This window comes from Pogona vitticeps, chromosome 2 (assembly GCF_051106095.1).
Source record: "Pogona vitticeps strain Pit_001003342236 chromosome 2, PviZW2.1, whole genome shotgun sequence".
NCBI lineage: Eukaryota > Metazoa > Chordata > Lepidosauria > Squamata > Agamidae > Pogona > Pogona vitticeps.
In genome coordinates, this window is record NC_135784.1 from 235,765,162 (window position 1) to 235,793,123 (window position 27,962).

General features: G+C 39.6%; 1 protein-coding gene across 1 annotated transcript in view; it reads right to left on the reverse strand.

The window, feature by feature from the left end:
- TRPM6 (transient receptor potential cation channel subfamily M member 6) overlaps positions 1-27,551 on the reverse strand; it is a 120,013-nt gene extending 92,462 nt beyond the window's left edge. The window contains exons 1-6 of the mRNA XM_072992227.2: positions 24,761-27,551; positions 8,236-8,315; positions 5,475-5,513; positions 3,956-4,136; positions 2,125-2,338; positions 1,230-1,354 (exon numbers count right to left, since the gene is read on the reverse strand). Coding sequence (XP_072848328.2) covers positions 1,230-1,354; positions 2,125-2,338; positions 3,956-4,136; positions 5,475-5,513; positions 8,236-8,315; positions 24,761-24,772 — 651 coding nt within the window. The 5' untranslated portion in view covers positions 24,773-27,551. The remainder of the gene's footprint in view (positions 1-1,229; positions 1,355-2,124; positions 2,339-3,955; positions 4,137-5,474; positions 5,514-8,235; positions 8,316-24,760) is intronic.
- Positions 27,552-27,962: the final 411 nt, after the last annotated feature.

Sequence of the window (27,962 nt, forward strand, 5' to 3'; positions counted from 1 at the left end):
CATGGCCATAAGCGCAGTATGAAAGAAATATAGTCTGATGCAGCATTGTATAAGTCACATAATGAATCTTGTAAGGTGGTGTGTGAAGAATTGTTTCCAATATGTATCCTCCTTCAAATGTGCCAGAGCCTCCCAGGGGCCTATAATAGCCTCCATTGAGAATGGCTGAATATAATTGAAGAATTTGCATTTTTGCATAAACAGATCAGCATTTTTCTAACACACAAAAACCCAGAAGATTGTGTTTCCATGTTAGCAGACTAGTATATTATTTTAGACTTGTTTATAAGCTAAAGTTAGGTTATCATCATCATTACATTGTAAAAGAAAAATTAAAAATTGTAGATATAATTATGTTGCTAAGATTAAAACAATATGAACATAACTTTTAGTGTATAAATAAAATTTGAAGTTAATAATACTTAAGAGTTCTAACTGCTTCTTGCTGAATATTTTCACCATTCCAAATTCCACAATAAAGCTCATAAAGATTTAAATGGAATTTAGTTTTGTATGCAGATATGTTTGGCTACTAAAAATGAGTGATCAAGAATGAAAGTCTGAATTACTTATGCAAATTAAACAATCTTTAGTTTATTTTCACCTGCCTTTAATATGCATCGTAATTGCCTGTTTAGACAAAATGATTCAAAACCATAAAAACTACATATATACCATTTTTAAAACTTAAAAGAACAAATTTCTGTCACCACACTAGGATTATTAAAATTTGGCCTATTCATACACCTAGTATAATTTCTCGGAGCAACACTTTACACAGTGTATTAGTAACTGCTCATCTCATCTATCAATGGGTTGAATGACTTGTGCAATTTATCAGCAATATCAAGAGGGGAAAACCAAAAGAAAGATTTTAAAAAATTAAGAAAAAAACACATTGTGTCACTTTAAAGACTAACTAATATATTTTAATGTGAACTTTTGTAGACCAGTCCACTTCGTCAGATGGTCTGTAGAAGTGGACTTATCTACAAAAGCTCACATTAAAATATAGCAATTAGACTTTAAATTGCAACAATGTCTTTGTCTTCTTTATTTTGTTATTTTTCTTTTGGTTTTGATTGATGTGCTTGCACAACCTAACACAACTATCTCTTCTAAAACTACTAAGAAGGGAAAATTAATGTATACAATAATCTCTACTTGTCTCTAATAATATTCTCTAGCTATTTGTATGCTAATTGAATTAACCCCTTTAATCAACTTACATCTTTTCCAATGAGGTCTCTTTGGTTCTCAATCATGCCCCAAGGAGGAATTCCAACAGTGCAAATCTTCCTTAAATACTGAGAAGCATGGACCTTCAATGCATCTCCCACATGCTTGGACACTCCTAGGCAAATAATAACAGTCATGATTTTTTAGTGTTTGTGGTGACATCATCACAACACAACATGAAAAGTGTTGCATCTGTGGAATATTTGCAAAATTATAAAGTGCAATTATTTATCAGTTTCTGCACATAATCATTTTTACCCTCATGGCAACACTTCTATTTCAAACAAAGTACAATATTTAGTTCTTGGGATAATTAATAGTTTTCAACAGACTTTATGTTGAATGAATGGTTTATGCTATATTGAAATGAGGCTGTACACATTTGTATATTTGATCTCCGGGCCAGTTTTGCCAGATTTTAGTTTGTTTGTCAAAGCCAGGATATTGGCTGTGTTTCCATATTCCCCTCCCCCTTTTTTCCCCTCAAAAGAACATTTTCACTTAATATACACTTTAAAGCCCTTTTGGCCCAGGCTCTTTGAAAGAAGGTTATTTCCTTGTAGACGACCCCATAGCATTAAGATCAGCAGGGGATTGCCTATTTTCCAGTCCCACTACTTTCACATTTAATGAGAACTCAGGAGAGAGCGTTTCCTCTGGTTGCTCCCAGGAAAATCTTCATAGACATTATCTGTTGTATACTGAGTCATGTGACTCAGCATGCAACCCATCATGTTTATGGAGATTCCTTAACTTGGGACAATTTGCTTCTAAAGGTTTCACATTTTGCATGGCAGCATAGCAGTATTTCAGCCAATATAGTGTAGCTTCCTGTAATTCTGTGCTCCAGTACCGTACTGCATTTTATAAAAGAAATAACAATACCAGTGTTTATGCCTTCTGTTAGTATCCATGCTCCAGTAGTCTCAGCAGCTTTGACCAAGCCTTTGCTGAAAAGCTGCTTAAGTTTATATGGAAGTTTGAAGTTTTGGATGCCACCATGGACAGAAATGACCAGTTTTGGCAATTCCATCTGCCATTCCTTCACCATGAGCTGCAGCAGCTGATCCAGCTTGGTATCATAAGAAGTTCTAATATACTGCCAGGAGAGAAGGAGTGGAATATATATGTATAGCTGCTACTTTTAGAGTACATACACATAGAGCCAGAAAAAAAAGAATGCTTTTCTTTTTTAAAAAAAATTATAGTGTCTTAGTTCTAACTTCTTGTGTTTGCTGCAAGCTTCAGTAGCACTTCATCAGTTGCATTAAAATCTTCAGCTGTCTAAAACTGTCCTGTTTTCAAAGTCATGTTCATCACACTATTCAGACATGCATTCGGTGAAGTTTCCACTAGTTTTCTTGGCTCCAAGAAACAAGGAGGAATTGAAACCCATTCATTATGGTGAAATAAAAAGATGTGATCACTGACTTCAATAATTTTTGTCATGTCCTATATCAGACTTCTCCAATCAGTACTCCAGATGAGCCCGACTACAATTCTCAGTGTTCTTTGAATGTGCTATCTTGGGAGAATGGAAGTTGTAGTCCAACATACGTGGACGACACCAAGCTAGGGAACTCTGCCTTGCATGTTTCCTCAAAATCCTGATTTTATGTTTGCCAGACGGATCAATCTGCCTCATGTTTCACAGCTGAGCAAGCCTGCTACCTTAAACTTTTAAAAAAATTAAGTGAAAAAGATGAACAATATATTGTATATGTTCTGAAGCATAACCACAGTACTGAGCTTAAGAAGATATGAAATGTTCAGAAGGCATTTGCTTGGTGCTCAGTCTGTTTTATGCATCCATGCTCTTTTGGAAAAATATTTGTATTCTTTGATATCATTTGTATAAGCCTTCATATAACACTATTGGCATTAGTTTCCACATCTATTCTAGGCCCAGCCCTTCAATGCAGTCTTTTCTGCTGATGCCAGTGACCCTTAGCAAACATTCCTTCCTCCTGAGATAATCACCAACCTATAACCAAGAATATAGCAGTTTACAGAGACCATGCAAGGGAGGGAATCTCCAAACAAAAACCCTCTAGAAGAATGAGGTGCAACTGACATTCCAAGATAAGAAAAGCAGACAGCCAAGTACAGAGGGCACCATGACTAGGAACAGATGCAGTGTACCCAGAAAACTGCTTTGTGTGTTTGTACTTTGCTTTGATCAACAAGTAATAGATGTTTGGGCAAAACCTTATGTATGCCAAAGATAGTTAATGAGGTGTTTGTACTAGTTAAAACAAACAAACCTTCTGTAACCATTTGATTGACAATGATTTATCATCGTTAATGACTGCTATGTGACTAGATCACTGTATAAGCACCCTGAGGACAGCACTGTTATCAGGGAGACAGATCGATCTGGGTAGCTGTACCCCACCTGCCTCCTGATCTGCAGGTCATTCAACAGCATCTTTGCTGTTGTGTGTGTGTGCACGCTTCTCTCTCCCTCTCTCAGGTTTAGCTCAAACCAGGCCTGCCAGAGGAAATGGACTTGTAATTTTTACAACACTCCTCTTAATGTTATACTAATTATATTATGAGAAAGCAAATAGAAAACTGCTGCCTTAAAAAATAACCACCTGACTCAAATGGCCTTAATACCAATAATTCATTTCCTGCAGTTTTATAGTCATAACCTTAGAGAACTAAGTAAGTTATCCAATAATGGTTAAAAACAAAATTTATCATGTGTGCAAACCTTGGCATGGTAAGTGTGATCACCATCTTGGAAACTGATGGTACCAAAGGCATCAGTTGGGCTTATCTTTGTGTCCTTTTGGACTGACCATTCTTCATTCTCTTTATTCCTTGCAGATTGAAAGATGGGCCAACTGTAATCTATCCCAGGATGGTCACCAATTAGCCTTCCACAGCAACATCTTAAACAAAAGGCAATTTAAAAAATGTAATAGCAGCAATGGAACGGGAAATGCTGTACTCCTGAGCTACTTAATGTAAATAATGACCAGCTTACATTGATTGTACTATAATACTATTACATACTGTACTTCTCAAGTTTTACAGAAATCTGGAATAATCTACAGATCTCAATAAGCACCTTACTGATGCCAGAGAGATCTTGTTACAATTGCAAACAAAGGCAGACTAAAATATACATAATAATCTAGGCACCCTAAAGATACTTCTCATAAGAAATTCAAAGAAAACAGAGACCAGTCATGAGAATGTTTTGAATAGATATTTTCAGGACAGCAGGATCTGAAAGGTTCCTAACAGAATAGCTTTTACATCTGTTCTATTAGGAAGTATGGACAGAAGACCTAACTAAATGTGATGCATGTCTATAAAGAACTAGATATTTTGCTTATGCTTGTTTTTAAAATATTAATAGCAATTGCAGGCATATTTGACCACTAGTGGGGAGGAGTCAACCCATGCTTGTTTCCCTGGTTAGATAGCTTCCCCATCTAGCTATTTGTCTTAGATCATAGATCTCATGACTCACATTTAGCTATTCCCTAAGAGAGAATAATTTGTCCAAGGTGTAGCTTCCAACCCAAGTCCCAGTAAAGTCTATTATCCTGTTGTTTATGCTTGGGATGAGAATTATGCAACCTTGAGCACTATCTCCCACCAGTGCCCCCCAACAGTGAATTGCAGCCCCAGACAACTTCAGGAACAATAATTCTCTTATGTATTGCTTCCTTCCCTACCCACCCCATTTTATCCCCAAAGCTACCTCTGGTTTGGTAAAAAAGAAAAAGAAAAGATGGGTACGGTCCACAGGCATCTAGGGCACTAAAAGGGAGTGGGGCTGTCCCAACACCTTTCACAGTTGCCAAACCTCTAAAATAAAGTCTTCGCTCATTGAGAGCTGTGTAAATGCTTTCACTGAGTCTCCTTCTTTCTGTACCCACTCATTGGCCTCAGTTAGGTGTGGTGGTGATATCCAGAATGTAGCATATTGTTTATTGAGTAGACCTTTGGTCTAGATGAGCGGGATAGAAATCAATGAATCAATGAATCAATGAATCAATCAATCAATCAATCAATCAATCAATCAATCAATCAATCAATCAATCAATCAATCAATCAATCAATCAATCAATCAATAAAATATTGCCCACAAGGGTCCTTCTAGTAAGATTGTCAGATTCATTCAATTGTTCTACAAGAATGGCAGCCTTTAAGAATATTCCATGCCAGTTCTTTACTTCAGAAAATACAGTCTCTAGCACAGTAGTACTATGTCTTACCGGATTAAGTTCTGGCATACTTGACATCCTGCAGGACACCTAGAAGAAAGCATCATTTGAAAATAGCAATACATACATTAAAAGCTTTACATAAGGAAGCTGCTTATCAAATGCACTACATCAGTGATCCTTAACTTCTGGCCATCCAGATGTTTCAGGCTTCAACTCTCAGAATCCCCAGCCAGCATGACTTCACAGGGATTCTGAGAGTAAACAAAAAATCTTCAAGCTCTGTTACATACAAGGATGCAGTCTACTTTGACGAGTAGATTTTCCTTGCAACCCCACAGCATCTGGATCCAAATTATTAACAGTACTTTATGTTGTTATGTCACAGCATTTCATTTTTTAAATCTCCTTTCCACACTTTGAGAGGGCAGACAATGTATTTGAGTATTTCATTGTACTAGTATCATAAAAGAGAGTTACACGTTCCATTCCACATTTACTTCACCTGAAATCCAGACTGAATAATTAGTGACTGTACTGAAAGAATTATTTGTGAAAATATAATAATACAAGACAAAAAGAAATGGAAGAAAGGATACCATCCTAAGTACAATTTCTAGTCCAAGCTAAAGTAAACTGAAGTAGACCTATAGAACTGTCTTAACATTCAGTAATTGACTCAGTGGGTCTACTCTAGCTGGGACTAGCAACTGGATTTAGACCACCATACCTGCCTTCTACTTCTTAAATGTTCTCCTTATGTTAATTAAGATTGCTTTATCCTTACTAGATGGGGGACATAGAAGGAGCCTCCATGAAGAGTAGAAAGCATTATGAGTACACTTGGGCAATGGCACACAGCCATCCAAACCTTTACTTCCAGAAGGATTGCACTGCAAATTTGCTGATGAGCAAAATGACCCCACAGTTCCTCAGGACCACAAATGACAATAATGTTTCAATTTGTTTTAACTTTTACCTATTTTTCCTATACAGTACGTCCATAATTTTCAATTGCACAGTGCTCTGATACGAATAAAGAAAGATCTTTACTAGATTAGATCACATGTATTGTCTCTTACGAAGTTCATAAAAAATCAAGTACTATAAATCCTAATACTATTTTAGCTGAAACTTTACAATCTTATTATTTATATTGGCTTTGTTACACTGTTTTCAGTAAGACTGGGATTAGGGTCAAGTGGCTGAAACCCTGTTCTGCAGCTACTCATGCAATAATACAATGCTACAGAAGCAGTAGAGAGAGAAAAATATATCCACCAGGCAGGCATAATATCAGCAAAATACTTCCACAGGTGCGTTGCCCAACAGGGACATCATGAAACATGCAAACCATCAAATTGCCAAATGATGGGTGCCTGTTGTAATGCCCAGCACATTTCCATAGGCATAAATTTACATTACCTCATCTTGAACAGGATTTCAGCCATTATGTGTTCCATGTCAGCCAATCTAAGTTTTTAAGATTTGTCTAGGTTGCTTGACTGGCTACAAATGCTAAACTATCTTTTTTTCCCTCCCTACTCTCTTTTCACCTTGGCTTTATACCTGTCTTGCTGTGTGAAAATTTCTAATCTGTAGATGCCATATATGACAGCTACCAAAACAATCTGCCAATGCGTCTGCGGTGAATATCTCCTCCTTCCTTCAATATTTAAGCAATTACTAATGCAGGACTTAACCGGAAGATTGTTATGGAATAATAAAATTATCACACTACACACTGGCAACATAATGTTTGCAGTGTTGTGTATAAACCAGTACTCTGTGAAAAGTGCCTCTTTAAGGGGAAGAAGAAAAACAGCAGGAGTACCAAATTAAAATAGGATGGGATTTGTTGAGTAAAGTTTTCTTTCATTTCGCAGCAACCAGAAAAGCCAGTTTAGCAGAATAAATTGGAAGGTTTTAGCACTACTACTACTACTACTACTACTACTACTACTACTACTACTACTACTACTACTACTACTACTACTACTACTACTACTACTACTACTACTACTACTACTACACTTTAGGAACAATATCAAGAAATTTCATACAGTACTATAAGCAGTTGCAGATCTCAGAGATCACACCATTAGAGCTGCAAAAATCGACATACATACCGTGCCGATATTTAACGGATACTTAGGGTTTTTTGGTTAAAACTCGTATCTGTCATATAACACCAGTCAATGTTTTTTATAATTTTGATTGATTGTTCCTGGTGTTTCTGAATAATAATAATAATAATAATAATAATAATAATAATAATAATAATAATAATAATAATAATAATAATAATAATAATAATAATAATAATAATAATAATAATAATAATAATAATAATAATAATAATAATAATAATAATAGATCCTGTGGGATTTCCAAATCCAAACTGATAAAACACCTTGAACATAACACATCAATGACAGAAGCAAGAAAAGTCTGGATCATTGACATTGCAATTCCAGGGGATACCAGAGTTGAAGATAAAGAATTGGAAAAACTAACAAAGTACAAAATTGAACCATCTTGCCTCTGGAAGAAACACTTCAGTTGTCCCCGTAGTTATCGGGGCTTTGGGAACAATATCACACAATATTGTAAACAGTTACAGATCTCAGAAATAACACCATCAGAGATAAAATAAAATGGCAACATTAGGGACAGCATACATACTGGGTTGATATTTAACAGATACTTAGGTTTTTGGGTTAAAGCTTGTATCTGTTATATAATACTAGCCAATGTTTTCATAATTTTCATTGTGTCTGGTATTTTTGAATGATAATAATAATAAAAATACCTGTGGGGATCTCTGGAACTTGGTACAATTTTTGCACATTCTCTTTTACTGAAGACACCTTCAATCCAGGATTTCTGGGACTGAACAAATATATAATAGTTTAAAAATACATAACTATATGCTGGTAGGATAAAATAAAGATAGGTTCTCTAATATCTATAATAAATTCTGCACGTATCTTATTATGTTTGCCCCTTAACACAAGGTTCAGTAAAGGTAGCACAACACTGTACTGTACATGAGATCAATTTATACAATCTTTTCTTTTGCCAAGAAAGGATTAGTATGAGCTGCTGACTGAGCTATATGGTTTAAAAATCCCATTCACTGTAGAGAAGAAAGCTCACCAAACGTCCAGTAGAAAGAAAAAGATTGGGTGAGCTGGCAGAACTCATGTTCATGAGTTGATGAAATATTCATGTCTAACCATTATCTTCTATTTGTACTTAGTACCATATGGTGCCAGCTATCACTCACTGGTGGTGGTGATAAAGAAAGACTACTTCCCACTTCTTTAGTAATGACAACCAGAGAGACAGAAACCTATAGAAGATATCCAAACTTACCACCAGTCTAGATACTGATTTAAATGGATGCGTATTTAGGACAGCATTTTGCCCACTAATAAAGCTGAAACACATTTTAAAGTCCCTCTTGCATACCAAATGAATACTCCCAGCCACATCCTTCCCATGTGCCCACAGGTTATGCCCCACTCTGGAGAGATGTTTCCTGGATCTTTTGACACCATAATGATCTATCTACTGAGGTGTGTGCTGATCCACTGTCTGATTTGTATGAAACAAATAACAGATGCTGTATTTGCTTTTTATGTGAGCACATGTTCTGTCACAGAGCAGCAAAAAAGACCTCTGTGTAAGTTGCATGTATTAATCCTTCAGGACTTAAAGGAGTCAGAGCAAGGGAAGGCAGAACACTCAGTGGCCTGGAAAGAGAAGGAATTCTCTGCTTCAGCAGCATGGTTTGTACTGGGGTGGGTGAAATGTCCAACTCCTTGTTCTATGCAGAACTGCCCACTGTGGCAATAGTGCATGAAGAGGGCTACTATTCTCTCAGAGAAAGCTGTACAGACCAATAGTGGTGATTGGCAAAGCACAGACACACACAGAGAGATATGTTTTTGGATTGCAACACACATCAGCCCTAACTGGAATAGCCAGTAGAGAAGAATGCTGGGAATATGCATAGAACGGGTGAGATTACACCATTGTCTCTGATGTCATATGGTCCAGCTATCTCCATGTTCAACATCCATGTGTCCAACACTGACATCTGACGAGCAACCCCTGTATGTGACCAGCTGTTTCATGAGGCTCATTGCCTTGTTGCTGTCTGCAGAGAATTTGTTCAGTGGATTTCTTCTTGGTCTAGTATCACATTCATACTCACGGATGGCCACAGCAACAGTAGAGGAGCAAGGCCTTAGAGAGAGACTGTACTTCTCTCACATGAAGTGTTTTATTGCAATACAGGGTGAGCAGGAATATGATAAGAATACATCACTTACAAAAAGAAGCAAAAGAATCCAAATACAAAACTATTTATTTCTCACACTGCTGTTCAGAAGGGGCCTTGGTAGTCTCCTGGTTGTCTTTGGCAACATGTGAATGTGTAAACTGTATAGTTAATTCCATTGATCAGTTGAAGCTTTCAACTGATTCCAACAAAATTAGAAAGTAAAAAATAGAAAGATATGAAAGGGAAACAATAAAAATACTGCTCCAACCATCAGTCTTGTTAATTCAGTAGGTGGGCATGTTACAGTTGGCAAAGAGGCAGAAGAAATGGAAATCGGTCCAGCTATGTTTGTGGTAACACAACTTGACCATAAATGTTACAGAACACCCTCAACAATTCTTTCAAGCCTGTATAACAACATTGCCTCTTGTGACAGAGAAAGAAGCACATAAGTAAAGAAAAAAACAACAGCAGTTGTGGAATAAGTAATCAAGAAAAGCTGGGGGTGGCTAAAATAAACTAGAGCTAGTTTTCACTAATTGGAGACAAAAGTACTGAAAAAGAATCATGCATCTATAAATGCTCAATGAAGTATACATATTTGATTGACTAGGCTAAATTAACACTTTGATTTTATATGAATATCTATCTTTCTAAAACCTTTGCCCAATATCCTACTGCTTAAGTGTGCTTAAATGTGGAGCAAAAGGGAAACTATGAAAGCACCACACACACAAACACACACCAGCAGACTTCCTGTTGCATGACAATTAGTGTGACTAGTCTTGTAACCAGTGCAAGAATGGGCATGTGACAGGAAGTCTACCAGAGCCCCAAATGAGCAGAAGGCCTATGCAATTGCTCTTCCACTATGCATTTAGCCAATTGTATATTGGTCTTGGTTTTGTTTTGGAGGAGGTGTTACTGACTAAGCAAGCCATGGGTGTGGAGTTTTCAACACATTATTATACCAGTGAGAATAGCCCTCCACATGAGCTCAGAAACCTTTCTATTTTTAGGTCCTCCAAGTAATTACAATAGATGAGCTAGTTTTCTTATTTTAGGTGTGGTGAACTCTTTGCCTGTTCTTTGCTTATAATTGTTGCAGGCTCGACTTTTTCATTTAAATGGAATTGGCTTCTTGATCTAAAAGATTTCTTTTGTGCAATTTGGCTTTCTTTTTCCTATTTTTAAATGAAAAATAAAGTTCTCCACACTGGTTTGCCCATGTTGCCAGCAAGAAAAGGGATGCGAAGCTTTGCATCGCAAAGGCCAGCCTGAATGCTAGCAGTCAAGAGAGTCAGAACCCTCTTTCTCTCAGCTGACCATTGGTAGCACTAGAACCTAGGTTCTTAACCTTTGTTACTCGGATGTTTTTGAACTGCAACTCCCAGAAACCCCAGCCAGCACAGTTGGTGGTGAAGGCTTCTGGGAGTTGCAGTCCAAAACTCCTGAGTAACCCAAGGTTAAGAACCAGTGCACTAGAACATGACTTTGATGGCTGCTGTTTGGTAGCTACTTCTACTGCTCTCCTTTTTTAATCCAAAATGCCATCAGTGTGGTAAATACAAGCCAATGACTCATTTATTCCTTTAGGCTAGGGAAATAGTTGACATTATTGGCTGTTCCGTGAGTCTTGTCATGGAACAGTGAATGATCATTTAGGATTGTGGTTGAATGCAATACTGATACCTGCATGGACACCGCTTCTGCAGTGCAGAAGCCACAGTAGGCATCCTTTAGCAAAGAAAAACATACAATGCACATACCTGACAGAAATTTAAAGCCAAAAGCCCTTTCCTTCATCCCACTTTAGATGTGCTGTGCCCCACTGTTGTGTCTAAAACATTTTGCCTGAATCCTACATGAAAGGGAGACAATGCGGTGTAGTGGATAGAGTGGTAGGCCAGGACTCCAATGATATGGCTCCAAAGTCCCATTTGGCCATGGAAAGTCACTGGGGGTGATTATGGTAAATGACTCCTTGAACATTTCATATACCTGAAAAAAATTATCAGGGACTCCATAAGTCGGCAATGACTTGATGGCATATAATGATGATGATACAATTGTAGGAAAGGAACCTGACCATCAGTTTCTTTTAAATACTGGTGTCTAGGAGTACAACGCACAGTACTGTAATAAGTGCAGAAACCTGGACTTTATGGTACTCCTCAGGGGGAGAGCAAACCAATTCCATCTTGAAATGCAGGTACTTAAATGCTCACGCTCAGCTGGAACCCACATTTCTTGTAAGCATTTGGATTGCTTTGGGCTCCAAGCAATGAATACCCATCGAACTTGTCAAAAAAAACAGCCACGACAATTACCTTCTGTTTGGGTGATAAGTAGTTAACTGCTGTTCAAAACGGGTCAGGTTTTGGGATGTGGCGTTTATTTCTCATCCCCCAAAATACAAAAGGAATAAGTCACAGAATAAGTTCGTCTTTGCAAGTGTGGTGGTGACGATGTGGAGAAGGAGAATTATAATAGTTCAGCCATAATGGTATATGCATAATGGCATATATTGCCATTTTTATTTTAGAAAACCAATAATAATAAATAATAAACATAAATACTTTTTTGTAGAACCTCACATACTTCATGTATTGCCTCAGTTGGGAGAGCAGGGATGAGGGGAGACTGAAGACTATGTTTGTGTCAGAGCAAGAGCAAACAGTGCTAGGACAAAAGGTCACTTTGTTTTAGGGATTGCAATCCAACCTATGTCAATTTGTCCAGGGTAACTGCTTTGGCTGATGTCGCTTGCATGTTTTGCAAATACAGTATTGATTGACATCTGAAGCTGGATCCCAAACTTGATGGAATTCCCATTCCTGGGAAAGCTACGCCTCTTGAATATCTACATCTCCTTAGCCAGATGCAAGCAAGGAAATCAGAAAGAGGAGAGTGTGGGAAGAACATTATGGAGAGAAAGCAAAAAAAAATTGGGTGGAAGTAAGGGGTTCTTAATTGTGAAGCTGACACTACTGATTGTGTGCTGTGGTGGAGAGAGAATAACAACCTGTCTCCACTATAGCACAAACACTTCCTTTACTCTAGATCAGCCATCGTCAACCAGGGTGGGGGCATTTGCCCCCCCCCCTTGAGGGGAGTGGGACATTTGAAGGAGGCCACAGACTGGAAACAATTCTTCACACACCACCTTGTAAAGTTTGTTATACAATCCTGACTCAGCTTGTATTTCTTTCATATTGTGTTTATGTCCCTGGCCAAAAAAGGGAGTGTGAGAGAGGCTAAGAATGGTTGCTCTGGATACATGAAACTTGACATAGATAGTTGCATCGGAGGGTCATCACTTTGGGGTAATTAAAAAAAATGGTTAATATTTCTTAACTAAAATATGTCTTTAGCTGCGCAATGCAAGTGGACATGCTTGGTAGTGTGCATAATACAGTAAATGGAGACTGGGTATGTGCAAAAGTATCTGTGTTTCCAATACCTTTCAAGCACCTGATTATGGGTCCCCAAGGGTTTTCCCAACGTACAGGGATTTCCATTCTATCTGCTGCCAGAAGCAACCTCATTGCTGACTTGTGCAATAAATATTCATCCTCCTTCTTCTCAGGAGATATTTCTTTCGGTTTTTGATTATCTGCTGTTTAGTGTTGTTTGCACCGAATAAACTGGTTTATCTGATCTATGACTTGTTGAAACAAGATGATCTCACAACTTACAGTACGATATTGGGTTGTTTAAAAACAGCAACAACCCAAAACTGTATATATGACCACAGATTGTCTGGTTTCCAATACAGGGATCATACGCCACAGTCTATCCAAAGCTTGTGGAAAGTTCCAGTGTCTTCTGTGCAGTCCGGCTGAAGCGGCAAGGGAGGAATATATAAGCTTAAGATTTCATATGTTCCATTGCCTAAAAAATAAGCTGTGGTTAATTATTATTTCTGAATGCAGCCATAATGTTCCAGTGTACTACTGCTACTGCTACTGCTACTGCTACTGCTACAATGTGCCATTAAGTCGTCTCTGACTAGAGATGACATATCCTGGACCCAGGTGGCCAGGATTCCCACTCCTGCCTGTCCGAACCGATCTGTCCACTTACGGATTGCCACACAGCACGCATGGCCAGTATCCTGCTTGTCACGCCAATCTCGGAAGAATCCTGGCTGGCACTTTTCCACCTTCCTACTCTTCTGGGCACTCCAGCCGGAGGGGGAGATGACAAGTCTCCGTGCTCAGCTGCCAAATGGACAAAAGAACAAGAAAGTGGAGAAGCACCAGCGAGCCTTTGTCTGAGACTGGTGCAAAGAGCAGGATGCTCAGGGTTTTCAAGGCAGAGGATACTGAAAAGTGGTTTACCCTTCCCTTGATAAACAAACAAACAAAACAAACAAACAAATATTCTAATTTATTTTAATACATAATTTAAATTTATAAATAATAAGAAATAAATACATAAATCACCAATAAATCATCTTAACTCTTCCCAAATAAAGATTTTAAAAAATATGAATTATTCTTTGGTAGTATGCATAATTACTCATGGTCATTTACAAGTTTTGTCATTGTCGTTTAGTCGTTCAGTCGTGTCTGACTCTTCGTGACCCCATGGACCAGAGCACGCCAGGCCCTCCTGTCCTCCACTGCCTCCCGGAGTTGTGTCAAATTCATGTTGGTTGCTTTGATGACACTGTCCAACCATCTCATCCTCTGTCATCCCCTTCTCCTCTTGCCTTCATACTTTGCTAACATCAGGGTCTTTTCCAGGGAGTTTGGAAAATAACCACAGCTTATTTACAAGTTTAGGGTTCCTTTTTAAACTACATCATAACTTCACCTTCATATTTTTGTTGACAGTAAATCATGTAATGTTTGTCAAATCTAATCAGTCACAATTTCTAAATTTTAAAATGTATTAATTTCTTCAAAGCAAAATAGACTATGGATTATTAAACTATTATGGATTTCTGAAAATCACTGATAATGTTGCTGTGGGTCATTCAGTTCTCCGTTGTACCTCGCAGGAGACAAGCCACCCTGTGTAGCCTTGGGCAACCCACAAAATCCCATAGGGCCATTCAGAGAAGAGACTGGTAAACCACTTCTGAGTACTCTATGCCTAGAAAACCTTGTGGAAAAGGTTGCCATAAGTCTGAGCTGACCTGATGACATGTAATTATTGTAATTATTAATTTGCTCAGTTATTTGTATGCTATTCTCCCCCTACTCCTTGCATGACGGCTGTGACATTCTTACATGCACCCTTTCATTAGTAGATTAGGCTAGATCTTTATCCTGACATTTAGTTTTTTAATATTAAAACTAGATGATTAGCAAGGAGGATTACATAAGGATGTAAACAATGACAGAACCAACTCAGCATGGTTATGATGACAAAAGGGAGCAGAAAAGGCCAAAACCAGAAACATCTCAATAATCAATTAAGATTGGGTAGAAAATGGGCAAATAGTGATTTCTGTCCGAAGAGTGGTTAGAACTTGTCTATGTGAGTATCATATGGAGGCTTCCTAAGTTAGGTAATATTTTTATGTAGGTAAACACTGAGCCACACATCACCTAGTCACAAGCAGTATCACCCAGATGTAGGCTTGCCACGACACCGGCTCTTTCTGTGAACTTTAGCCTTGGAGGGTGAGGGGAAGCCTGGCAGACAGGTCATGTGTACCAGCCTGCTATATGCTATTTATTCTGCCCTAATTTGATCTCATTGTTTGAGCTTCTTATCCTAAATCATTCTCATTTTAGAAATTGACACAAAGCTGATTTTAAACCGGAAGTCAGAGCTGTTTGATGTAGAACACTAATTAAAGACTGATAAGCAAAGGGATAACATGTCTTTAGTAGCTCTGGAATTAATTTCCCTGAATTCAAGTCCGCACAAAGACTGACAAATTAAGCATTGTTCAGAAATTGACTGGTGAACTGGAAAAAACTAGGTTACAGTACAAACACAAGTATTACTATTCCATGACTGTTATACCACAAGCCTATTTAGTCTGAGGAGAAAATCAGGTTGCCAACTGACTGGCCTTAAAATCAGTCAGACCCAGAAATTTTTATTATTATTATATCAGATGCGATTTTTAAAAGTTAAATATGTCCAACAAGCACATTTGAAACTGTCATAATTTGAGTGTGCCAACCTCACTGTGAGGCATTATAACATCAGACACCATTCTGCGGCCAGTTCCTACATGGAAGCACTTTTTCAGGGTTTTCTAGGTAGTGAGCACTCTAAGTGATGTAGCATCGCCCTTTCCTGGAAACACCTTGGGACTGTGCAGCTTGCCCAAGGCTACACTGGCTAGCTCTGCTCCTAAGAAGCACCGTGGAAACTGAAATCTGGACCAAACTCCACAGCCAGGCACTTCAACTCACTGAGCTATCCAGCCATGTACTGTACTCACTATTGGCCAGCTGAAGAGATACAGTACATGAATCCGTGCAAAGACATCTTCTGCTATCTATAGGAAAGGAAGCTGACTTCTATAAACAACAGATAAGTAGTCACTGATGAAAGTTGTGTTCTACAGGAAACAAGTTGTGATCTTTCATTTCCTTTTCTGGACTGATGCTTCAATAGATCATTCCCAAGCATAGATGTGGTTCTGTTACTTGACCTGAATGGAGAGCTGGTTGTTGTTTGTACTTTATTGGACAGGGAATGTAATTTAAGAAATGTCAGCTTTGAAGTACCTTATAACCTAAATCTCCCCAATAGCCTCTTGCTTGTTGGTCCAGATGATGATTAGGAATTTGTGTGGGTTTTTTTTGTTTTGGACTCCAACTTCCTAGAATTCTCCTGGGAATTCTAGCCCACAGAACCTGGGCTGCAGACACCTACATTTCACTCCTCTAGAGAAGGGCCTACTTCCAAATCTGCACCAGCTTTGCTTCCTGTTGTTCACTATAAATAATAATGAAAGTTGCCACAATACTGCCTTGGAATTCTAATTCTTCAGGACCCACCCTCTGTAGAGCCTAATAGGCAGTAAGACTACAATTCCCAGCATCCTTTGCATCTAGGTCAACCACCCAGGCTGTCACATGATCTAAGAAGACAGTGCAGCCTTGGAGGTAGGCCATTCTCTAGGTAAGCCAAACGTAGGTGTCTGCAATTGTGTGTTTATGGACTGGAACCTCCAGAATTCTGCCTGTGGAATTCTTGGAAAATCCTGGGAGTTGTGTCCTGAAGTGTCCTGGAAGTCTTAAATCAAGGACATTAAACTAAATATTGTGTCAGAGCAACGGTCCAAAAAGAATGGATTGTGCAGCTAAATTGTCAGAACAAGTACTTCAGAAAGAGCTACAGACCTTACAAATTTCATGCAGGTGCTTAACTTTTATTCATAACCAATCTCTTTCAGTGTTATAGCTTCACAGAGGATGAATAAAATAGTGCTTGGAACCATTTAATTCTAAAATAACCCTTAGAACGGCAATGCAGGATGAGAAAGAAGCTCAGCTGAAACTAGATTAAGGCCATATAAAGTCATTATTTCTTTTTCAACCTCTCTCTTTCTTCCTTGGAGTAAGTGATAGCTCTTGACTGTGTAAAGTGTTTTTCAACTAACAAACATACGGTGCTATCAATTGTGGAGGCAAAGGGGAACAAAGCCTCCTCATAATTAATGTGTGAAAGAATATTGGTTATAAATCTAAATCATGACCCCAAATATAACTTGCATTTTGGGGATATGCCCCAATATTATAAAATAATAGAGTGGTCCGTTGGGCCAAATAGGCGGGGTATAAATCAAATAAACTAAACTAAACTAAACTAAACTAAACGTCTGCACATACATAATAAAATAAGGGTGTTTTTTTTTAAGATCTGTTGTTCATTACTCTGGTTTACTCTGATTACTGAGCTACATTGAAGGAAAGTACTGAAATGGTGATTAATCTGTTCACAGGAAGATGCACAACTACCTGGTGTCCTCCTAATATTTTGGACTGTGATGACCACAGGTCCCATATAACAGGAAAAGTGATAAGACATTATGAGAATTGTATTTCAAAATATGTGGAGGGCATCAGACTGGGAAAAATGGTGTACAACACGATCAGTTCCATAGAAGTGAATGTTAAAAGCAAGAAAGTTAGTCAGTTCACAACTGATGAAATGATATGGAATATGGCCTTCATGACCAACTTGCCTAATACAATAAGAGTTTGGGAAAAGGAATTAGTGGGTAAATCAGTTTATAGAAAGACTGAGCATCTTCATTTCATATTGATATGAAGGTTCAGGGCACTGCTTAACATTGCTAACAGTAACCTGGATTATTACAATGCCACCTGCCCCCAACCTGTCTTCCAGGTGTCTCAGATTTCAAGTCTTAACAGTCTTTCAACATCAAACATTCAGAACTGCTGAACTGGGAATTGCTGAAAAGTCACTGGAACCTGTTGTCAAAAACACCTTGAAAGCAGCATGTTGGAGAAGGTCATTATAATGTCTTAAAAGTTTTTCCCACTTTTTTCAAACATGATCGTTGTACTATTTGCATATGTTAATAAATAAATGAAGGGGCTCCAGTCTAACATTTTATTTACCATGTTGCCTTTACAACAGCCAACTGACAGACCACAATGTAATACTTTGAAATAACACCCCTCCTCCCACTTTTCCCCCTCAGCTTATATTACATATTTGAAATTAAGTGTACTAACTACCGTATTTTTCGCACCATAAGACACACTTTTTCCCCACAAAACAGGGGGGTGGAAAGTCTGTGCGTCTTATGGAACGAAGAAAACAGATTATATTTTCCTGTTTTCTTCTCCTAAAAAATTGGTGTGTCTTACGGAAAGGTGCGTCTTATGGAGCGAAAAATACGGGTATGTGAGAGTTGGTGTTTTGCATTCATATGTAATGTGCACCAATAGGGCCTTACCATCTAATAAGTATATTTAAGACTAGAATCATGGTATCACACACCTTTTTTTTTTTACCTGAAACCAAAATGAGTTTGCAAGCAGAATTGCCAGTGATCTTGCTTACCCTATCTTATAAAATATCAAAAAGATCAAGAAGGATGATGCCTATTCCATGACTAATTGACCCCAGTTCCTCCACTGGTTATTCAGCTACTGTCCTTCTCCCTCTGCCATGTAACAAGTCTGGCATCCTTTTGGTACTCTTTATGTTTAAGGAACAAACGGTTTCTCTACATTTAATTCTTGAATACAAAGTAAGGCTGCCAGCTGTTCATCCTGCAAGCCCCCCCTTGCACAAATTAGCAGGGGATGCTTTCCATGTATTGAGCCATAAAGTGATGATAAAGATTCACCCTTTATACATCTGCTGATAGTACATCTTGAAACAATGAAAGAAACCTGCCAGCAAGAAACAACAATCCTTCTGAAATGTGCCCTTCTGAAACAAGTGCTGCTTAGTAGCTTGTTCTGAAGGAGTGTTCCTTCCGCCACCTACTTAGAATAGACAGCTTGCCTTGTATTGCAACCCTAGAACATCTTAATGCACTTCGAAGCCATGCATGCGGCACTTAGCTCTCTTCTCCACACTCATCAATGCAAGTAGCAGATCTCAACCTGTAGTTACCCCTTGAAGTACTGAGCCCCCACAAACATGTTTAAAAAAGGCAATTCATCTCTTATAACTACTATTACGTCTAGATTAACAAGTGCCTGCGGCATTTCTACTTTTCTTTACTGCTTCAGCATATCATTGTGGTAACAGAGAAAGCAGGATGGCTGTATGATAAGGAGACAAATAAACCATGAAAGTTACCGTAACTACAGGGAGAAGGAACTGCAAGTTTAAAACACTGCAATTTCAACATGGGATGGTGAGCAGCAGCTAAGATGCACTGAGGATGACTAGAAGAACTTCCAATTCAAACTCATACACATAGATTTGCAGAGCATGTTTTACCTTCACCTTAACCTTCATCTTGTCCTGCTTCTTGGATTGAGATTTTGATGTGAGAGCTGTGCTCACGCGGCAACTGTTGTACTCTCTTGTGTTCTCTCTTCAGTCTTGAAAATCCTGCTGGAATCACAGTAGCGGCAGGAGGAAAGAAAGTTCACTCCAGTCTCAAGGAATATTTTGCTTGATCCTTGGACCACACTAAAGGAAAGTTAATATTCCACTTTCCTCTATCAGTGAGTGATTGGCAGCTCTCTTTATGGTCAGGTTCTTCTGAGAAATCTATAGATTATGTACAAAGCTGCTTGCACAGTCCTTAAGCAAGAGAGGCCAAGGTGCGTAGTTAGATTTGGGAGGCTCTGCTCTGTGCTGTTCGTTCTGTTCTTCTCCACCCCAAATGAGTCTCTGTGCAGTTCCTCAATACTCTCAGGTTAAAATAATAAATGAAAGTAAGTAAAGCTTTTGGGAACCTGTCAAGCAGGGCTGGACCAGGCTGACCAGCCAATCTGAGCATTCACGTAGAAAAGGAGCTTGTCAGAGAGATGGTGTAGCTGTGTCATTACCATTTTCAAGATTGTCTGCAACAAGTGGTTTAAAATTCACACTCTAAATGCAAATGTATCTTACTTTGATGTCATGAACTGTGACACACGACTGCCCTGCCTTGTGATTTCCAGACAGCAGAGATTTTTGCAAAGCAAATACTAAGGAAAGAGGGACTAAAGAAAGAAAGCACTGAGAAAGGTAAGCTATTCTGGTATTGCTGTTCTTTGATCTGCAGAGGCATCAATTGTGAGGACTCTGTGAAGATGCCTTTTCTAATCTAGCTCTTCCAAATTACAGCCACCATCTGTGGTGAGACGTACTGTTTGGAATGATGGAGATTATAGTCCCCTTTATCTAGAGGTTGGTGGCCTTCCTATGCAGGAATATTTTGTTAATACTTGACATTTCAGCCAGAAGGTGATTGTACCTACAAAGAAAAGTATTTCCTTCACCACATGTCGATTTGATCTGAATTAAGTGCTCCCTCAACTCCTTAGAGAAAAGAAACCCCAAACCAACCAAGAGCCTCAGGAAGATCTGGGTGTAATGAGCTGCTTAACTCTTTACTCTGCAATTTATAATTTCAAATTTGTTATACACCTTTTTGTCCTTGCAGAGATTCGAATTTTGGTACCCATTTCTCATTCTCCCAACAGACTAGCCTCAGTGGAGTCTTTTATGGAGAACTGACCAAAAGAAGCAGGATCATTAGGTTCCCAGAATTCTTCTGCTAAAATATTGGCTCACAACTCATTAGAAAAATGTATGTTTTGCACCTATTTATATGAAACTAGCCTAACTGTAACAGCAACCACATCACTGGCATGCAGTGAAATTGTACATGTTTACTCAAACATTTGGTTTTTTGCACATAAGTTCTGGATTCCATGAAACACCATCTCACAGGTGAACTCTGCTCAGGATTCTAGAGAGCTACTGTCAGTTAAGAGAAAGTTAAACTGATCTGGACATATACCGTATTTTTCGCACCATAAGACGCACTTTTTCCCACAAAACATGGGGGTGGAAAGTCTGTGTGAAGAAAACAGATTATATTTTCCTGTTTTCTTCTCCTAAAAAATGGTGCGTCTTATGGAAAGGTGCATCTTATGGAGCGAAAAATACGGTAGTCTGATCAGGTACCATGTTTCCCCAAAAATAAGACAGGGTCTCATATTAATTTTTGCACCAAAAATGCATTAGGGCTTATTTTCTGGATATGTTTTTTTTTCATGTACAACACTCTACATTTATTCAAATACAGTCATGTCAACTTCTTCTGGTTGCTACACAATGGTGGAGCGCGGGGTTTCACTTAGTTTGGGCTTATTTTTGAGGTAGCGCTTATATTATGAGCATCCTGAAAAATCATACTAGGGCTTATTTTCAGGTTAGGTCTTATTTTGGGGGAAACAGGGTAGAAAGTAGCTTCCCTATGTTCCACAACCTTGCTGTCTGCTGACTGAAGCTTTGAAAAAATACTCTTGAGTGTTATGTTACTGTAGTCATTTCAACAGAATATTACTATTACAACAGACCTATAGTATCTCTTGGGAACCACAAATGTGGAAATTTACAAACTCAACCACCTCTTAATTCACCTGAAACTTTCCATCCAAGAGAATTAACAAGATAAATTTCCTAGAGCAAAATGCAACCAAACACTACTGATCTGGTTCATACATTCATGTTTATTACTCAAAAAGTGAAAGATCAAGCCTTAATTTGTTGAGGAATGACCGAGGACACAATTTTATTGTTCCAATACAAGCGCAGCCCTTGACGTAATTACAAAAACTAACCACTTAAAACAATGTACAGTGGTGCCTTGTTTAACGAGCGCCCCGTTTAACAATGGATCCGTATAGCGATGGCTTTTCTGCCATCGCTTTTCGGATCACATTACGATTTTGCCTATGGGGAAAAATCGCTTTGCGATTTTTCCCCATAGGCACCATTTTCCCACAGCTGACCGGCGGGAGCCTTCGAAGGACCACTCCCGCCGCTCAGCTGGGGGGAAATGCAGGCAGTAGCCTCGGAAGGACTCTTCCGAAGGGTCCTTCCGAGGCCACCCCCAGGATTCCCCTGCGGATGCCTCAGATCCTCCCACCCTGCCCCCGCGGCCGGGATCCCTACCCTCGCCAGGGAGGGACTGATCCAAGTGGCGGCGGCAGGATGGGAGGGGTCCGGATACCTTTCAGGCATCCAGGGCTTGGATCCGCCCCCGGCCGGCTTCCCCATCCATGGACGGACTCTCTGGAGTCCGTCCATGGATGGGGTAGCCGGCCGCGACGCGGATCACGGCCGCCCTCCTCCCAACCCCTCACCCCCTTCTCCGACGCCGCTGCTGGGCTTTGGAAGCCGCTTCCAAGCCCAGCGTCAGCGGCGGAGATGAGGGTGAGGGGTGTGTCGAGAAGGGCAAGGCTCGGGTATTCCCTGAGCCTTGCCCTCCTCTCAACCCCTCACTCTCTTCTCCACCACCGATGCTGGGTCTCGGAAGGGGCTTCTGAAACCCAGCGGCGGGGGCGGAGATGAGGGTGAGGGGTGGATCGTCCAGAGCCAGGAGGAGGGGGAAGGCTCCACCACCGGCGCTCGGACGCGCTGGCCGGCATTTTCCCGGCCAGCACTTCCGAGAGGCCTCGGGGGAAGGCTTCTCCACTGCCGCTCGGACGTGCTGGCCCCGCCGCCGGCAGCCACCCCGCGCCACCTACCCCAGCCGTTCTCGTTCTCCCGAAGCCTTCCAGACACCCCAGCCACCCTGCAGCCGCTGCCGCTTCAGCCCGCCGCCCAGCTGGGGGGAAAGGCCGGCCGGCTCTTGGGAAGGAAGGTGGAGGAGGTCCCCACACTCCTCCCCAAGAGCCCGCCGCCCAGCTGATCGGCGGTTCCAAAATGGCTGCCCGTTTGGTGCCTCGCTTACCAAGGCAGCGAAAATGGCAGCCCTATGGAAGATCTTCGCTGAACAGTGAGTTTTTGCCCCCTAGGAACGAATTAAACAGGGTTTAATTCGTTCCTAGGGGGTTTTTTATTCCGTTCAGCGATGTTTTCGTATAGCGACGTTAATCCTGGAACGGATTAACGTCGCTATGCGGGGCACCACTGTACTGATTTTTACTTCTTGCCAAGAAATATTTATATATAAGTAGTTTAACTGTAACATAAACCACATCAGTGACATGTGCTACTATTGTATATTTAATCAGACATTTCAAATTTTAGTGATGCCTACTCACTTGCACAACCTGTTGGTTATTCCTATAGACAACTCCTAAAATCTTCAAATAGTACCCTGTTTCCCTTAAAATAAGACCTAGTATGATTTTTCAGGATGCTCGTAATATAAGACCTACCCCAAAAATAAGCCCCCGTTAAGTGAAACCCTGCCCTCCACCATTCTGCAGCAACCAGAAGAAGATGAGACAACTGTGTTGGCATAAATGTAGAGTGTTGTACATCAAAAAAATAAAACATCCCCTGAAAATAAGCCCAATGCGTTTTTTGGACCAAAAATTAATATAAGACCCTGTCTTACTTTTAGGAAAACATGGTATTTTGCTTTAATTTCATGCAGGTAGCAAAAAGTAACTAAAGCCTTATAATCATTATTCTCTGCAAATTTTTACCACTTTTCGGAATTCTAAATGTCTCTGTTTAGAAAATGTTCTTTGAAAACGGATCTGAAATTTATTGGTTACAGATAGCTACTAATGAATGTATACCATTTTCATTTGAATGATTTATGTTGTAAGGAGATTCTGTAAAATTTACTTCTTAAAAATATATGCTAAACATAACCAGTAGTTAGCAAATTACCATACTGGGTACCTTTGCTCTTTGTATAGCCATGTCAAAAATTTACCAGGCTACAAATACTTTACAAAATAGCAGAAAGACCAGATTTGGAGTTTTTGAGGATTTAAAATTTGACTTAAAAGAGTTTTTGGTTAAATGGAATGGAAGTCATAGTTGCCACCATTTACAATTTTGAATTAAATTCCAATTATTCACCTTTCTTTATTGGTCCTTTGTGATTAATTACAAGTCCATAGGCATACAAAATCTCAGTCTAGGCAATGTGTGTGCGCTATGTGCCGTCAAGTCATATCTGATGACAACTCTGTTCAGCTTTTCAAGGCATGTGAGATGATTAAGTTGTTCCACCAAAGAGTTTCCATCACACTGGCTCTCAGGGTAAGTAACACTGGTGGACTATTCTGAAGATCAAAACCAAAAATTCCTTTTACTAGTCAGTAACTTGTTTCATTGTTCCAAACTATTTCTAAAAATCTCCAGTGAAAACTTTCCAAGTTTAACTGAAAATGCACAACAACAACAACAACAACAACAACAACAACAACAACAACAACAACAACAACAACAACAACAACAACAACAACACAGAGGGGGCTGCCAGCACATAAATATTTTCATGTCAAGTTTACCTTCTTTAGTCCTTAACTTTCCATAAAGAGCATATTGGCAAACATATGAAATGCATTTCAGCTAAAGAAATAGCACATATTTCCAACTATACCCAATAGTTACACTTAAAATAATTGCAACAACACTTCAGACATTAGAACAGAAAAGCCAATATACTTACTTTCATCTTCATCACTAGAAAATAACATTTTTGAAGCCTTCAATCACTGGTTCTCAGAGCAAAGTTTCCATCTACCTCACAATCAGATAAAGCATGCTTAGCTCTAGCAGCTAATGGAAACAATGCTGAAAAGCCATAATTACAAATTTCCATGTGCTTACACTTAGAAGCTTTAATGGGAGAGGAAAAAGAGATGGACTCTGAAAACTCTGGTGAAAATTGTACTGCAATGAAATGGAAGAGACTATCACCTTGCAATCCAGAACATGTGACTTCTTCTGGTTTCAAGTTTATATGCCATTTTAAGGAAATGATTAACGTTCACAATGTTACATTTGAAGTTCCAACAACAGCTTGAACCAGAATAAAAACTTTCCTATGAAAATCATTTTAGATTCTCAGGGGTTTTTGTGCTGTCATCAAACAAGATTGTTACATACATACATGTTCAGTCTGTAGTTATCAAAAGCTAATTTGTATTACACTTTTGTTGTTGTTCAGTCGTGTTCAACTCTTCATGACCCCATGGACCAGAGCACGCCAGGCCCTAGTTAATCTCAATAGCACATAGATACATAAAGTTGTTCTCAAATTGTGTCAATTACCAGATAATCAGCTGCAACTATTATCTTCAGAATATGCTTGTGTTTATGAAGCCAAAGGTGTTCCTTCAATTGTTTTATTATTTCGCTAGAACATTGGTACAACTGCAAAAAAGTTTGCCTGATCACTCTGGGTCAGTACAGAGATGATGGGGAAAATCCATGCATAAATTATAGTGAAGGCACAGTTTTTTACTACCATAAAACTTCTGTCAGTTCACCTCTCCCCTACCCTGACTTTAGCACTTCTTCAGAATCAACAACCAACATGCAATTTAGAGCAGAGCAAGTGATCTTATCAAATAACTACTCCTTGTACAAAGGTGGCTATCCCATATATTCTTTTCTGTAACTTGCCTTACTTTTTCCTGTTTTTTCCTACCTGCTTGCTGTGTAACACATAAGTAATTATGACGAAGGAATAAGAATATTTAAGCTAAAATGATTATCCATGGTTAACTTTGCTATATTCCTAATCAAACAGACAACATCCTCTTCTACTCTTAGAGGGAGAGATTCATATGTGCATTGAACCTACACCTGATTGTGTTGAAATCCTATATCCATTTCCCTGTGATAAAGCCCCATCAAATTCAGTGGGTCATACTTTTGAGGAAGCAATTTGTTGTGAACCTGCCTTCAGCTATAGGAAACACACACATTCTATTCTTTCACAATAATAAGTGAGGGAGTGACTATATGCCTGTTACAATTCTGTGTGGCCCGATTGTTTCACCAAACTAGGAGCTCATGCCATGTGCCCCTCGGCTGCCACCAGCTAATCTCATCAACAATACTTATTATGAATGATAGGTATCCAGGCTATATGTCATTTTAAAAGAACCAAACAGAAATTGTTTATTGATACAGGTGTTGACAGAACAAGCAATGTTGTTAACTCTTAAACATTCTTCTTTATCCACCCTGAAACACCATTCTCCTGCCCAAACTCCAAAACTCTCTCAACTTTCTAACTCTATCTCAACTCCTCCTCCTCCTGCTGAATCTCTTATACTTAGTGACTCCACCCTTCCAGCAGTCCCATTGGTCTATTCAAATAGCATATGAATAATCATGACCTGGGCGAACGCCACATTCCTTCCCCCTTAATAAGTTTGTTTCAGGAGGGGAAACTTAACGGTTTGCCCTCATAAACAAATGAAGGTTTATGAAAGAATGCAAATATCAACCTCTTATATTATTTACATCACTAAGGATATATCACATTACAGTGGTGCCTCGCATAGCGACGATAATCCGTTCTGGATATATCGTCGCTATCCAGAAACATCACTATACGGAAATAGAAACCCCATAGGAATGCATTAAACTCTGTTTAATGTGTTCCTATGGGGGACAAACTCACCGCTAAGCGGGAATCCCCCATCTGGCCGCCATTTTTGCTGCCTCAGTAAGCGAGGAATCGACGTGAAAACACTGCGGGTGGCCATTTTCTTCATCCGGCGGCCATTTTGGAACCCCGATCAGCTGTTCTGCTAACATCGCGAAACGCTTACCGATCATCACAATGCGATGTTTAGCCTATTTAAACATCGCAATGTGATCGCTTTTGCAATCGCAAAAAATGAATCGCTATGCAGATTCATCGTTAAGTGGTGCTCTCGTTATGCGAGACACCACTGTACTCTTATATCAACAAAGACATATTAATCTGTCAAATTACTCGTATTAATACAAATTACATTACATTACCTTTGCATTAATACAGACATATTAAACTCTTGCATTACTTCCATCAATACAAATTACATTTCATTTCCTTTACATTAATAAGGATACTCACCATTATTATTGCCATCACTATACACCTCTCAGTTCATCAACATCTAAGCAACTCTGCACTTTAATTCCATAACCATTACAGAAACAAAACATTTAATACAACACAGTGGACCCTCAATTTAAGGAATTAATCCGTATTGGAACGGTGGCCGCAGGTCAAAAATTCCATAGGTTGAGGGTCCATTTCCCATAGGAATGCATTGAAAACCCTGGTAATCTGTAACAGGCATGATTGGGGGTGGGGGTGGGGACCTCCGAGAGGCCTCCCATGGCAGCGAAGAAGCCCTGGAAGGCATCCAGAGGTCCCCCTCCAGAGCTTCCCGGGGAGTAGACTTCAGCTCCTCAGTTGAGGCGTGTTGAGGTGTAAAGAGAGAAAGGGGACACCTTCAGGGGCCCAAATGAGGAGGGAGGCTGCAAATCGGGAGGCGGGGAGCAAAGGCGAGCTCTTCATCAGGCAGGGAGATCCAGTCATCTCCTCATAGCACTGCGGACAAAGGCAAAGTGAGGAGGGGGAGGGCCATGTGGGATCCCCAGGCAAGAGAAGCAGGGACCTTGTCCATCGGCTTCACTGCAGTGACGGCCACCTTGCCTTGTTCTGGTGGCAGCCACTGCTTACCTACCACCTCTTAACTGCCCCTCCTCCTCCAAAGGAAACCACTTCCGATAGAAACCACAAGGAAGACCCCAAAAGATAAACTGAGGCTGCCATTTTGGAGCCCTCGCGTGTACTGTCCATTGGGGCGTGAGCCGTTGGCATGTTTTCCTGGGTTACCCATAACGGTAGGCTTAGAGCGGGA